Source organism: Bidens hawaiensis, unplaced genomic scaffold, assembly GCF_021521415.1.
Source record: "Bidens hawaiensis isolate Kalapana, Puna unplaced genomic scaffold, B.hawaiensis_p1.1 tig00039626_1, whole genome shotgun sequence".
Taxonomy (NCBI): domain Eukaryota; kingdom Viridiplantae; phylum Streptophyta; class Magnoliopsida; order Asterales; family Asteraceae; genus Bidens; species Bidens hawaiensis.
This window is the reverse complement of record NW_027496981.1, coordinates 33759-50075: the sequence shown is the minus strand read 5'-3', so window position 1 is coordinate 50075 and position 16317 is coordinate 33759. Positions and strand designations below refer to the sequence as shown.

The following is a 16317-nucleotide window of genomic DNA, read 5'->3' as shown; positions in this document are numbered from 1 at the left end:
AGAACAAGTGACTGTAGACAAGTCATTATGGCCATGGAAGAAGTCGATTTCATCGCTCAACAGAACAACGCTTTCAGCAATAACTACAATCCAGGATGGAGAAACCACCCGAATTTCAGCTGGAAAGACGGAGGTAACACTCAACCTTTACCCGGATTCGAAAAAAGACCAATGAATCAACCCTTAAAGCCTAAACCTTAATTTCAAGATCAAAGTTCTAGTTGCCATCAAAACCCAAGCTACTCTAAGATCGAAGAAAGCTAATCCAATTGATGACCAAAACAAATGAAGCAGAAAAGAAAGCCGACTCAAGAGCTGTTGATATCAGCAGAGTATTATTAAAACATGAAGCCGATCTCAAAAGTCAACAAGCATCGCTTCAGAACCTAGAAACCCAAATCGGACAAATTGCCCGACAATTATCCGAAAGACCACCTGGCACTCTTCCAAGCAACACAATCACCAACCCGAATGCAACAGCTAACGCCGTTAAACTCAGGAGCGGTACGACCACTGTTGTCTCACCAACTTCAGAATAAGTTATGGAGAAAAAGTCTCCTGATGAAACGCAGGAAAGGCTGACCCTAACAAGCACAGTACAGCCTAAGGAGCCAGTTCGAACCTATGTTCCGCCTATTCCATACCCTGGAAGACTGAAGGAGGAGAGAATGGAAGCCCAGTATGGGAAGTTTCTAAAACTCTTTAAACAACTCCATATCAACATCCTTTTTGTCGAAATTATTGCTCAAATGCCAAAATATGCCAAATTTCTCAAAGAAGTGCTGACAAACAAAAGGAAGCTGGAGGAGCTCTCGCATGTCACCCCAAGTGAAGAATGTTCAGCTGTCCTCCAAAGCAAGCTACCGACAAAGATGACCGATCCAGGGAGCTTTACAATCCCTTGTCTCATAGGAAATTTATCTGTTAGCAATGCCCTGGCTGACCTAGGAGCTAGTATTAATTTAATGCCTTATGTGGTTTTTGCAAAACTAGGGATAGGAGAACCAAAGCCCACCCGCATGAGCATTTAGTTAGCTGCCCGATCCGTTAAATATTCTCGGGGCATTGTTGAAAACATGCTTGTCAAAATTGACAAGTTTGTTTTCCTAGTAGATATTGTGATTCTAGACATGGAGGAAGACAAAAGTGTACCTCTAATTTTAGGAAGACCCTTTTTAGCCACCGCAAAGGCTATCATTGATGTTTGCACCCGTAAACTCGCTCTCAGGGTCAATGACGAGGCAATCACGTTTGGAAAAAAAGAATTCGATGCTTTTATAATAATAACTTTTGGAAAAGCTTAGTAATAAAAAAAATTCTTAGCTATTGCTAAAGTTTGCGACACTTTATTTAATTTTTAATGTAAAATAAAGGTTTCCCTTATGGCAGCGTCCTATGAAAACTTTAAAGAGGATCTCCAACTAAAAATGACTCGTTTTGATAGAATTGTTATAATGATAATATAATAGCATCAATGGCTTAGGACTTGTTTGAAACAATGATTTTACTTTATTTAACGTTTTTATTTAACCTTAAAATATTATATATAATATATATTATAGTGGTAATAATAATAATAATAGTGACCATAATGGTAGTAATAAAATAACAATGATAATAACGATACTAATAATATTAATAATAATAAAAATAATAGTGATAATAATAACCATATGTTTGACTTAAAGTCTTTTTGAAAATCATCAACTTGATTAAGTACTTGTTAATTAACTATTTTAAAATAATTTAATGATTTGGAATCATAAGTGTAAGGTGTTTGTAAAAAAATATATGTATTGAATGCGTAAAAGCATTCATGATTTTAAAATAATAATAATAGAAATAAATATGTTTGACGAGTATGAAGGGGAAGAAGGGAAGGGATATATCATATATTTTAAGTTACGAAAATCGGTTGTAAATCGTGGTGTTCTTTTTTTATATCTCATGGTGAAATAAGATTATTCTATTTTAGTTAGGCAAAACGTTTTTAACTAACGCTAAAACTTGAGAATTTTATGAAATCCTTAACGTAAAAATAAATGTTTTCTTTTGGCCAGCGGCCTAGGAAAAAGATTGTCAGATAACCTGACTTGTTGAATGAAATATAGCCTCAAAAGGGCTTAAGATTTGTTTGAAACAAAAAGTTTACTTTAAATACGGTTTGAAATAATAATTGCATTATTATTAGAGGTGACGATAATACTAGTAATAATAATATTACTAATAATAATAATAAAAATATTATTGAATGAAAAAAAATAGTTTTAAAAGGGCTCAAAACTTGTTTGAAGCAAATATTTTACTTTAAATATTATTATATAATAGTAATAACGATGATACTAGTAATAATATTACTAATATCAATAATAAAAAAAATATTAACAATAATAACAAATTCTAATAATACCCATATTGATAATTACCGTAATAATAATGATGATGATGACGGTGATGGTACTAATAACAATAGTAGTAGTAATATTAATAATAATGGTAAAATTAATAACTTTAATAATAGTAATAATACTAATAATAATAATAATAGAGCTAATAAATTGTTTTTAAAGAAAATCCATTTGACTGAAAGTTAAAAATAACTGAGGATTTGTGATTAGGCGCGAGGTGTTAGTAAAAGAAATAAAAAATGTAGGAAAGTATGCAAAAGAAAATATAGACGAGTTTGATGAGTTTTGTAAGATCTAAGTATTGTAACCGGAAAATCAAGTAAAGTCGACAGAGGATGCGGGGTTAAGATATTGCATAGCGGAAATAAGTTAGGCTTTCGAAGTATGGGAGGTGTGCTCGGGTCACCATAATGATGGCAGGCTGGAAGCGTGTGGTCAAGCATATGATTGAGACAAATGGCTAGGTACATGTCTTGTAGATGGGTGATTGGCGTTGAGTTTGGGTAGGTTTTAGCAATAAGTGGTAACTGAATCTACCACAAATTGAATCATATCAACGTTTCAGGGAAGTAAAGTGATGGGATTTACACATAATGTACAAAGGGTGTGTTTCAGCGCGAGGCTTTTCGGTTGGGTTTAGTTTGCATTTCCAAGAATGGTGTTGGGTTTAAATTTGAATTTACTATAGCGATGAAGGTGGGTGCGGTCAAACGTGGGGTGATCGGGATCGCGGAGGCCATTTCCTTGATAATTTGGATTGTCATTTTGCGAGTTGAGTGTGACAACTAGGAAAAACGAGGAGACATGATACGAAACGTGAAGAATTCGCGTGACTTGGGACGTAAGTATGAAAACGACTAATAGATACATCAATAAAAACAAGTAAGGAAAAGAAATCGCATGAAACAAATTTGAAATCAAAATTAGAGTTCCCATGGAACAAAATCTCATAAATTATTGACTAATTATATGGAAAAAGTATTTAAACTTAGCAATAAATAGTGAAATCGAATTGAAAATCGAGTGTTCATGGACCACCATGACTTTTTAAATTTTCACTTCTAAAACATAAGGGTAGATGAATATGGAAATAAGGTAATCGAATTGAAATTCGACCATTCATGTATCACCATGACTTTTCGAATTTTCAATTCTAAAACGTAGTAGTAAATAAATAAAATAATATAGTTATCAAATCGAAATTCAACCATTTATGTATCACCATAACTTTAAAATTTTCAATTCTAAAACATAATAGTAAAATCACAAAGGAATCGTTTGAAATTCGGTTATTACTTTGCAAACTTTTAAAAGTTTAAGCCGTAAATGAGCGTATAAATAGAGAAAACGTGTCACAAATTTTTTTTTAAAAAAAAATTAACTATTCTCGAATAAAAATGCGTAATTAAATCGAACCGAAAGCTGGGTATTCGTGTGCTGGCTTCCAGTTAAAATACATTGTAAAATATAGAGGAGTGCAACCATATTCTTTTCACAAAGAGAACATGGTCGCATTTGAAAACTTAAAGTTGTGATTCATATGGCGTTGAAAGTGGTATGCTTTGGCTTAATAGAGTTCATGCTCTTTCCTAACTCTCCGGGTAAGCAACCGGGTCCCGCGTCTGATTGGGATTTATACGCATTTCTTATCCTTAGGTTTCAATAACCTTGGTGTCAAGAGTTTCGGAAAACAGGCACGACCCCCTTACAGTTTACTACATACCCGTCATATAGAACCATCTTTAAGAAGAATAAATATTGAAACACCACAATAAAAATCAATAATTGAAAATGTTGGAAAAATCTTGTTTTTAGGCATAAGCCTTGGACTTGTGTGTGCTTATGTAATTGAAGTAATTGAATCATCAGTATAATATTATTTGCATACATGAGGCATAAACAAATCAATAATAACCAAATAATGTTCATTGAACAATCAAATTAGGCTCACATAATTTCTAATCATGCAACCTAAACAATTAATCAAATAAACTATAACCAACTAGAACACTACGTCTAATGTCCTATCTTATAGTCACGGCTCTGATACCAATCTGTAACACCCCAGCTAAAGCGGAATACGCCCGAGTGTGACGAAAAGATTGCTCAAAACACATGTGACACTATTAAGTGACAATATTATCATTAATTTATTTAAACAACAAGTACACAAGTTTGGAAGTAAGAGAAATACAAATAATACACATATAAGTAATTTGTCCATTTATGTTAAATATTCTAAGTACTAATGTCATCGTCACAGCAACATCCTCTAAATAAGGTACCTGTAGCATATATATAAAATAAAGTCAACTAAATGAATAGTTGGTGAGTTCACACAATGTTTTTTTTATATATAAGTACATAAAAATCATAAAATTCCATCAACAAGTGTAAATGAGCAAGTAAGGTCCTTTCTAGCTGGGATTGTGCACCAGCGTACTCAGATAAGCGCAAGTAAGTGGCCTTTTCGTTGGTAACAACCAACGTACTCAGATCGGGGGTCCCTATTCCACTCATAACATCGAGGTCCTGAGTGCATAGGGGGGCGTATGATCATACTTATTGAGGAAACCGTGAGCAAGTAATCTTTGAGCAAGTAACAAGTAAACACACAAGTCCATGTAGCGAATTGTAGTTTGTAAATAATGATTAAACGAAATTATAATTTGGATAGGATATATATGTTACCCCCAAAAGTAGTAAAAGAGTAAAAGGGGGTGTGAGATACTCACCTTTGCAATTGGATGATAACTTGAAATAATAACCGAAAACGCGTTTAAGGAAATAAATGATCGAACCTCACAAACTATAATTAAAAAGGAAATAAAAAATTTAAAGACTAACTATCGGGATTATAAAAGTTAAATAATATTAGTTTTAGGAATTATGAATTATTTAAATATCTATTTCATTAACTTATGGCAAATGGGGACTTGAGAATTTTTAATAAGTTTATCAACAAAGAATAAAGTTTATAAAAGTCATTTGATGTTTATTAGTTTAAAAAGGATTTGTAGATACATAATTATAACTTATTAATATAAGATTAAATAACAATATTAACAATAATTTATGATTAAACGTTTTCTTTTTTCAAGTAACATAATTAATTCACTAATTAATTAACTAAAATTTTTGCATGAATTCTTTTAAAGAAATTATAAGCATTAGTTTATGTTGAAATAAAACAAACAATAATTAATTTACTCAATTATCAATTTAAAGATATAAAGTGTGTTATATCAATTGTGAAATATTTTAAATAAAAGAAATTTTTATAAATCATCTTATTTAAAAGAAAGTTTATAAGTTTATGATGATCAACAAATCATAAGATTTAGATAAATATTTATTCATGCTTATTCTTGCATAATAACTAGGTTTGATCCAAGATTTAGAAAAATCATAGTGTTTATCTTGGATATCCATGATCATAATGATTCTTAAAACCAAAATATAAGATTTTTATGATAAAAGTAACATGATCATGAAGAACAACTTATGAACAAGTATGAACATTCAAGATAAGTATCAAAACAATAGCTATAAAATGCATGAAATGGTAAAAACTTACTTGTTAGTGCTCTTAAGCTTAAGAAAATAATGTATTGAGGTGTGAAAATAATGGAGGATTTGTCCTCCTTTTATAATGAAAATATAGAGTTGTTATGTCTTATGGAATTAAAGAAATTAAATCATGTTAAATATAATTAAAACAAAAATTAAAAATAGTTTAATATGGCATTCAAATGGTTTAATTATTTTAATAAACTTTATGTAATTAAACTCATATATTAGTTTTTTTATTAGTTAAGTAACATAATATGAAAAGATGATGATGATGATGATGATGATGATAATAATAATAATAATAATAATAATAATAATAATAATAAAAGTAGTAGTAGTAGTAGTTAAATAATAATTTTAGTAAATTGCATGGGACATGTACATAAATATTTGATCTTGATTATGAATGTTTTAAATTTGTATGTAATACTACAAGGGTGGTGCAAAGTATAATTGCATAGAAATGATCACAGAAAATACATTAACGAAAATTGAGATTAATTAATAATATTATAAAAATATATAAATTTAAATAGAAACAAAACTGAAAATTTAAAACGGGTCGGGTTTTCGGGTTTAAAAATTAACGAATGTTACAACCACTCTCCTTCACAGATATTATTAGGGTATGCCATCCTTCTTTACATATATTATTAGGGCATGCCACCCTCATTCACATATATTATTAGGGTATGTCACCCTCCTTTAACAGAATTATTAGGGATGCCACCCTCTTACCATACAACCATTGAACAATACATTACTTTCTTTATAATTATATTTATATACCTTCATACATACTCTTAATCTTTTTTATATCATTCACATATCATTCATACATCATTCATAAAACAATCACATATCGTACACTAACCACTTAAGGTAAGTATATTAACTAATCACATCGGGTATGCACACATCCCCGAAAACATAACAAGGAAATGGGGATAAAAACTCACATGTGTCTTGTTCTTCTCCGAGTTTACAGTAATGCCCTTCCTTAGTTGTGCACGGCTAACTGGGTAATAAATATAAGTATCAACTAACTACCTTTAACTATATCATCTAATCGAACCATCATTCTAATCGAATCACAATTCTAATCAAATGACAATTCTAATCGAATGACAGTTCTAATCGAATGAAAGTTCTAATAGAATGACCTTCTAATCGAATGACAATTCTAATCGAATGACCATTCGATTCGATTACTTTGTCAATTCGATTCGATTACTTTATCAATTTGATTCGATTGCTTTTCAATTCAATTCGATTACCTTTCAATTCGATTCGAATACTTTTCAACTCTATTCGATTACGCTTCAATTCGATTCGAACATGGTTTTCGTATTTTTTCTTCCTAATCACATCATTTCATCCCGTTATACCTGTTTTAATGATAAAACGAGTTATGAGCCATAACAAGTTCGTTTTCGTACTTTAACTTGGTCCAAAAGTCACCCGTATTACCCGTTTCATTCCAAACAACTTGTTTATGTTCAAGTATACATTTTTCTCAAATAATAAGGTAAGATTTACTATCCTACCAAGTTTCATGCAAAACCGACTTCGTTTACCCGTCCTTTTCACGAACCAAACACTACTCATTTTACCCGAAACGAAACAACTAACCCGTTTACCCACAAGTTCATTACTTTATCAATAATCGTGGCCCGTTCTATCATCCTACCAATTTTCATGAAAATCCGTACACAAAAAATAAACACTTTTAACAAAACGTACCTTTGATGTTTAGGTTCGAAATCACTCGAATAGTTCAAAACCATATCAAACGAACTCGAAATTGAGTGATTCAAGCAGCCACGGAACGGTCTCTCTCCGATCTACAAACTCATCATTTCTCTGTCGCCGAAAACCGCTGCTTCAGTCATCGGAAAACCAAAATAGTTGCCGGAAAGCTCCATTTTTGTTGTTACGGTTTCCTTGATAAAAAAAAGACTTTCCGACCTCTGATCGTAGATCTAATTAGTGAGAATATCCGTTTGTATTCCATGAACACTCAGTTAAAATTTCAGACCGATCGGACGTTAAGATCTCCAGGAATCGTCGTATCTTCGTGGATTGTTCTCTCAAATATGGGAATTCTGGTAAAGGAGTTTGGAGGCTAGGATAGTTATAATAAGATAGATTATGGCTATATTTATAGGAAGAGTGTAGGGTTTCATGTTTATATTCATATAATGACACTTATTCCCCTCCTACTTTAGATAATTACATTTTTCTTATATAATTTAATTAAACTCAATTTCTTTAAATACCGACAAAACTTAGGATGTTACAAGTCTACCCACCTTATAAGAGGTTTCTTCCTCGAAACCTGCTTAGTTCTTATAAAAAGAATACCTCATGATATTCACGTCCTTTCTTCAGCTTCCTAACTTACCGATTTATCCTTTGTCTTACAATCATCAAGTGATGTTAATTAGTTTTAGCTGTCCACAGTAGCTTGTCCATGAAGTCCTCGATGGTACACTTCCTTATCTTGACTTATAAAGTCCCATCATTTCCTTAAGCATGCTTTTCTCTCTTGTTCTTCATATATAAACATTGCACTTACTATCATAACACTTAGCACTGAATGACCCTTCTGTCCAACAATATACTGATTTGCAATACGTTCAAAACATACGGAATCATTTCCAGTTTCTCCTTATGGATTATTTCTTGAAATCCCTTTGTTCATTCCTTGAGGTAGAACACTTCTTGAAATTCTTGAGCACATCCATTGCATAACTTGTCGGAGAACTCATTAAGTCACCATTTTTAAACCTTCTCACACAATCATGTAAATATACATATAACATACATTCTTATCACTAGAAATTAAACTAGCATACACACATTATTTCCCTAGCAATTAAGCTAGCATACAAACATTCTTTCTTTAGCAATTAAGCCAACTTCATACATTCTTCCACTTTCATTTAACATGCATATACATATATTTCTAAATCTTTACATGAACTTAATCATGCAACTTACCGTTACCAAGCTTGCTTGAGTGACACATGGCTTTATTGAACTGGCATCCTCTTTCTTTTCTTCTTTAAGTCTCATCCTCTGCTCGAGTCTAATCATATAGGATGCTTATATCTCTCGAACTTATGCTCTGATACAAACTTGTAAGCCCTCGGTTGTCACACCCCGAAAATCTTAATTAAGACAGCGGAAGACTTTAACTTAAGTCGTTCGGGTCGTGACAGATGCCGATAGCCAACTAAAATAGAGCATGAAATTTAATAATAAAAGTTTAACTTTTATTAAATAAAATATTTATTGCATAATCAGAGTTTGTATGCGTGCTACTGCACGGTTTGTTTAAAATCCCGGTTCCTACATTATTCAAACACACATCCAACACCCTCTTTTCCTTGTCCCCTCGAAGTCATTACTTTCCTGCAAAACATATTAAAATAAACGACAACACGAATGTTGGTGAGCTCTCTTTATTGAAAATAATATATATATATATACACACTTATATATATCTTTACATAAATATATTATAACAAAAGTAAGGCAATCGAAATTTCCATTCAAGTGTCATTATATGAATATTTAAACATGAAACCCTACACTCTTCCTATAAATGTAGCCACAATCTATCTCATTATAACTATCATAGCCTCCAAACTCCTTCTTTACCAGAATTCCCGTATTTGAGAGAACAACCCACGAAGATACGACGATTCCCGGAGATCTTACCGTCCGATCGGTCTAAAATTTTAACTGAATGTTCATGGAATATAAACGGAGATTCTCACTGATCAGATCTACGATCAGAGGTCGGGAAGTCTGTTTTCTATCAAGGAAACCGTAACAACAAAAATGGAGTTTTCCAGCAACTGTTTTGGTTTTCCGACGACTGAAGCAGCTGTGTTCGGCGACGGAGAGATGATCGGTTTGTAGATCGGGGCGAAACCGTTCCGTGGTTGCTTGAATCACTCAATTTCGAGTTCGTTTGATATGGTTTTGAACTATTCGAGTGATTTCGAACATAAACATCAAAGGTACGTTTTGTTAAAAATGTTTATTTTTCGTGTACGAATTTGCATGAAAATTGGTAGGATGACAGAATGGGCCACACTTATTGATAAAGTAATTAACATGTGAGTAAACGGGTTAGTTGTTTCGTTTCGGGTAAAATGAGGAAAAGTATCTTGTTCTTTTACAGTTGTCACATACCAAGAACTCATCTTCACTTAACTTCTACTTTAGGGTTTTACTTTCTTCAGTATCTGCCTTCATTGTAATCGACTTCCTTTCTTTCGAAACCTCGATGTAAACCAAAGTGAAAAGAATAAAATTTGGGTTGACAATGAAACCCGAACACGATGGGAAAACCCGATATAATTGGGACGGGTAATGCCATACCCATTAGGGTTTGGGATTATACCGGATTACCCGAGCCGATTTACCTGATAATATTAACCAATTTACCTGATTATATACCCGATGAAAACCCGACGTGCTTTGGCCCGAGTATAGCCTATTAAACTTATACCCAAGGGTTTAGGGTTTTTAACCGGCGTGCATCTCTTGTTAGAATCCACAAACCACGTGCTGTCATCTTTCTGAAAAAAGTCTCCATATATTTACAGCCACACCCCGCGGAGGCATTGAGCCCCACACCGTTTTCAAGGTTCGTCACCAAACGATTACATTATTGTTTATTAATTAATTGTTTCTTATTTTGTTTTTTCGGTCATCTGAATAGAATCGTTAAATTTACAAATCGTTCAAGTACGGGTTTTGGTACTTGCAGTCTGCTGCCAGGGTTTAGTAATTAGTACTGAAAGTGTTCGTTAATTAGTCTGTTGCTTATTGATTCTGTAATTGTTTTGTATATGCAGTACTGGTTTTGTTTAAAATTGTAATTTCTGGATTCATTTATCTGAACATGCTATTGTTATTCTGTTACAAAATGATATTTAGGGGATGACGTAATTAGTATTAGTAATGTGCTGGTGGGTTTTGTGCTGAAACCCAACCGAAAATCAAATTTGCTGTTTTTCACTTTTCAAAACCATCCGATTTTCGTTATCGGGCCAAACAAATTGACCCAAAATATTGACATTCGGCGTGGTATATTTAAAAAAAAAAGTTTATGGTTAGTAGAATATTTGAACATTTGGGCTTAAAATATTAAGAGATACTAAAAGATAGTTGCGTTCAAAATTAACATTAAAAGTCATAAATTCAATTACATTTAGTCAATTGTAGGTTTGGTTTTAATGGTCAAGGTTCGGTTATTATGGTTTTTTTGGTTATTTCGGTTCGGTACTTTGCAAAACACGAAACCAAACCAAAGCCAATATTTCGGTTTTTACTAAAGTCCAAATCCGAAACATTGGTTTCTAATTCGGTTTGGTTTTTCCTATTTTTTAGATTTCGGTTCGTTTTTTTCGCTTTTGTGCACACCCCTAGCTTCAATTCTTCAAACATGGTATGTGGGCATGAAAAGTGTATTAGTAACATATAGGGCCGTCCAAACTCGTCGCTCTCTTGGAAACTGCTCGCTCGTTTTTTCGCTCGATTGAAAGCGAGCCGCTCTGCTCGGTTCGGTTTGTAAACGAGCCAAGCAACGAGCAAATGTCTGCTCGGTTCGGTTCGGCTCGAATATTTTTAATTTATTTTATATATAATTATATATGAACAAATATATAAATATATAGACAAAACACATAAATATAAGCTTACAGTTATTTTTACTCCTTAAAATTGTTCATATTTCATTAATTTTATAGTTTTATTTGTTTGCTTCAAGTTTTTAGAATACTAGAAGTTTGTTTACATGATCATTATATCTCACTTTAAACTTATTTTTAATAAAAATTTACAATCTATAACACGTTTGTCTAAAAAACTACTAATTTATTTATAAAACATATTATTTACAACCTTCAAATTTTTTTTTTACTGAAAATTTTAAAGTGAAAAAGAAATAAACAGTGCTCGAAATCGCTCGATGTTTGATCGAAAAATGCTCGATTCGATTTTGGCTCGTTTCGGTTTTCGCTCGGTTCGAATTTCAGCCGTTCGGTTCGGTTCGGTTGTAAACAAGCCAAGCAACGAGCAAGCCTACGCTCTGTTCGGCTCGGCTCGTGGACAGCCCTAGTAACATAGAGCGCATGTATCTAGCATGAATATAACTAACCAAAATGATATTTGTATGGACAGTACTAACAATATAACCCTAGCAACTACCAATAACTGAAACTAGGAAAGAAAGGATTGTAGGAATGGATAAATCATCATAGAAAGACAACGACAATAGGAAGGTAACATGGATACAGTAAGCAAAGAAACATAATATTTTGGATTTTAGGGGATCTGGGCTCCCGTCTCAAACGACAAAAGTGTGGCTCTAATACCATTTTTTGTATTACCATATAACGTGTTTGATATAATCTTTGCTTTAGCTATAATTAATCGTTTAATATATTAAGCTTTTACATGAGTATGATATGATATGATATTATGTTCAGTTATCTTAACTTCATTTTCTTGTTTTGTTTCTTTTTAGGTCTAAAAATGGCTTTTGTTAGAAAAATTGGTAGCCTGCTTAAACAATCTGAAAGCAGTCATGTTAGTATGGGTTTGTCTTCTTCAGACTCACCATTTTTTCAAGCAATCAGAAGCATGTCATCTGCTAAACTATTTGTTGGAGGTGAGTTATCTGGTTTATCATGTCTTATTCATAATTTCACGATGTCAAGAATAGAAAAGTTAAAGTCTTTTTGCAGGACTTGCATATGCAACTGATGAAATGGGATTAAGAGAAGCTTTTCAGGAATTTGGTGAAGTGATTGATGGTATTTAACTATATTTATTTTCTTATGACTTATTACGTTAATCGTTACAAAGTGTCAAATGTTGAATCTTGAACCTACTGATTTTGCAGCCAAAGTTATTACTGATAGGGATTCTGGTAGGTCTCGAGGATTCGGTTTTGTTAGTTATACATCAGCTGATGCGGCTAACACCGCTCTCCAAGATATGGACGGGATGGTATCATTGATTCTTAGTTTTTAAAACATTTCTAGTTTTTGAAACATTAGTTGGGCTAGCGAATAAAGAGAAAACTTAGGAGAAAACATAGCAAAAAAGGCTTAAACTTTTGAAAGGCATAAATTGGGCTAGCGAATAAAGAATTTCTTTAAAATTTTACAGTCTTCAAACCTTTTCTTATATAGTGTGCACGCTGCGCTGATGAGATCACACTAGGTGGAGCAATGCGCCACGATTCTGTGTTGCGAGATGATGCACTCTGAATCACATAACAAGTGATGCACATATTTCTGAGTTGAGTTAATGCATAGGTTTTACTTGCACCTTGTGCATTGACTACTTTTGCACAGAGAAAAAACCTTTTTTTAGGATATACATAAAACCTTTTTGGTGGTACTATAATTTGTTTTTAATTTATATGTCTTTTCTTTTTTCTTTTCAAAAAAGGAAAAAAAAGGGTTTCGCACACGTGATACGTGCGCGTCTCACGTCTGCTTTTTATTTTGGATCAATATCCATCAGAGCGCATCACACATTTTAAAATCAAGCTCAACATGTTATTGATTAGCCTAATTTTCATTTTTATTTTTAGTCTTAATGCAAGTAATTATGAGTTGATTTGTTAATTAGAAAATTTGGCAAACCTGCGAAATTTAGAATTCTCTTTATAATGTAAACGTTTAAGACATTCAGAAATTTATCAACTTTATCTTGAAAATTATTATCGTGTTTCTTTATTATTGCTTCTGCTCTGTGGCAAATTATCACACAATTATTTTTCCAAATAATAGTTTTCTTGATGGCAATGAATTTCAGGAACTTCATGGTCGCAGGATTAGGGTCAGCTTTGCCCAAGAAAAGCCACGCCCATCTTTTGGTGGCGGCGGCTATGGTGGTGGTGGCTATGGAGGAGGCGGTGAATATGGTGGGTATGGCGGTAGGAACCAGAGTGTTGGTGGTGGTGACAATCTCTTTGGCGGGGTCTCACCTGGTGTTGGCGGTGGCAATGAAGATGGAGCTGATGGCGGTGTGAACCATGAATTATCTGGTACTGATGACAAGGACGATTTTGCGGATGATGATTATGCCAAGACTTCCAATAAGTGAATATGGATGGATGTAAGTGACTATGCCCATATGTTGCTTCTATGATTAAGCTAGCCTTTGTGAATATGTTCTGGGTGAGCTATTTGTTATGTTTTCTTGTTTGTTTATTACATTTGACAACTTAAATGTTTGGTTTTGGTTTGAATTATAGTACTTGGCTTAAGCTTTATGTCATTAGTCTAAAACTTAAATGTTTGATTTTGGTTTTTCGCCCATGAGTTTTTTTCCCCAGGGTCGGCAAGTTTAGGTGTAAAGATTCATGAGAAATATTTTTGTCAGATTGGGTCGGGTCAACTATGTAAAGATTCATGAGAAAGATCTAAGTTGTAGGATGAAACAAGACATTTAGTTTCAGTTTTTCGGGGCTTGCGCTCACATTCATTGTTTTATACATGAACCAATGTGAGATTAATTAGAAGTTCATTTTAATTTTTTGTTCACTGTAAGTATATTTTTATATAACTTATTACTTATGTAGCAGCTTCATGAGGACGTCCTCATCTCTTGATTCATACATCAACTGACATGGCTTTTTGAATTTAAAAGTTTAGAAGTTTTCTTGCTAAACTTTTGTAGTAAGCTCTATTTTCTGCTACAAGTTTTTTCTTTCTTTGCTTGTCACCAGTTTTAGGTAGTATATGGACATATAAAACTAGGTCGCCGGACTCCAATCCCCATGAAATGAGTTCGCGCCTTTGCCGCTTGCCCGTCCATTCATTCAACTCTGCCTCCAAGATGAAAGCTAATAAGCTCAATACAACCGTTTAATTTTATTGCACGTGGCGGCCAGGGTCGTAGTCTGTTGTTTATACTTTACAGCCTATATATATATATATACCTGTTCTCTCTGAATCCTTTTTGTTTCATATCTATTGTACGTGGTGGTGGCTGTGGTCATCAACTACTACGTCTCTTTTTTACTACCTTTGACTCCAATTTGTAGCCATCTAGAAGACCCATGAGCGAGCTTGAGTTTGAAAATTTAGTTTTGAGGGTGTTTGGGATTGCTTATTTAAGTCTAAAAGTGCTTATCGACTTCTCATTTTTCAATATGAGTTTTTAAAGTGTGTGGATCAATTTTTATGGTGGGAAAAGCCTTGGTAAAAAATTTCGAGTTGAGCTGTGTTGGTTCTTATATTTTGAGCTAAGTCACGAGCCGGCTCATGAACATCGCCAGCCAGAACTATTCGTTTTTGCATTGTTCTTCCTATATCAAAACTGATCCCATACGAAAACCAATTTTAAGTACACATTCAATATAAACTATATCATTCATATTTTATGTTTTAACAGGAAATTTTTATATATAACACAAACCGAGCTACATCTGGATAATGGGTAACCAATTTGAAATTAATCAAACTGCCAGTTTGTTAACTTGTTCGTTGAATCCTATTAACCGAACCTAGCAATACAAAAACTGGTTTGACTCGATCCTTTTACTCTTTAGACTTGATCCGATATGCTTTTCAAACTGATTTGTTTGGCCAGAAAACGGCTAGGATCAGTTTGAAACAATTTTGTACCCCGGTGTTAATTTTAAACATTATTAATTTTTTTGGGAAATTAAAAGAAGTTATAATGTGTCTATAAATTAAATACAAAGTAAACATAGTAAATATAAAATTGTAAAACATAATAATAACGCTCTGGACAATGATAAATTGAAAACCCACTTTAGATGCAAAAACCTATGGAAACCCACTGGATGGTTTAGAGTTGTCCACATCCAACATCCACCATTTTTCTATACGATAGCTTTAAGGGCATATTTGTCATTTGCTCCATCACTCTTCTACCATTAGATTCTTCGAAAAAAAGTCAAATCACATTTCTCTTTATCACAATTACAATTAAACAATAAAACCTCCAATCTTCATTAATTTCTCTTAAAATCCCTACACGTTATCAATACGTCATTACTGTTAGGGTCAATTTATCCCTGGTGTGATCCTGAATATTATTCTAATAACTTGGATTTTCAGCTAGCTGTAGGATCCTGAACTAACCGATTACACTTGTTTATTTTTCTATTTTTCTTTTGTGTTATGCTTGCATGCTACTCAAGTATACAATAGCCTACAACGGCTAGATGACTCATTCTACCTGAAATATCGGATGACCAAGTTGAAACACACGTGAGATTTAACAACACGTCTTTATATGGTCATGGCGGCTAGGGTTCCCGGAATTGTAG

General features: G+C 33.2%; 1 protein-coding gene across 1 annotated transcript; it reads left to right on the top strand.

The window, feature by feature from the left end:
• Positions 1–12527: 12527 nt before the first annotated feature.
• LOC143591415 (glycine-rich RNA-binding protein 4, mitochondrial-like) lies at positions 12528–14333 on the top strand. Its single transcript, XM_077071624.1, has 4 exons — positions 12528–12672; positions 12749–12817; positions 12907–13013; positions 13830–14333. Exons 1-4 carry the CDS (start codon positions 12537–12539, stop codon positions 14118–14120), a joined length of 603 nt encoding a protein of 200 aa, XP_076927739.1. The 5' UTR covers positions 12528–12536; the 3' UTR covers positions 14121–14333.
• The last annotated feature ends 1984 nt before the right edge of the window (positions 14334–16317 follow it).

Excerpts from the sequence above, each read along its gene's own strand:
- LOC143591415 (XM_077071624.1), top strand. The coding sequence starts at position 12,537 with ATGGCTTTTGTTAGAAAAATTGGTAGCCTGCTTAAACAATCTGAAAGC. Across the intron at positions 12,673-12,748 it reads TGCTAAACTATTTGTTGGAG|GACTTGCATATGCAACTGAT; the intron begins GTGAGTTATCTG and ends GTCTTTTTGCAG. Across the intron at positions 12,818-12,906 it reads ATTTGGTGAAGTGATTGATG|CCAAAGTTATTACTGATAGG; the intron begins GTATTTAACTAT and ends CTGATTTTGCAG.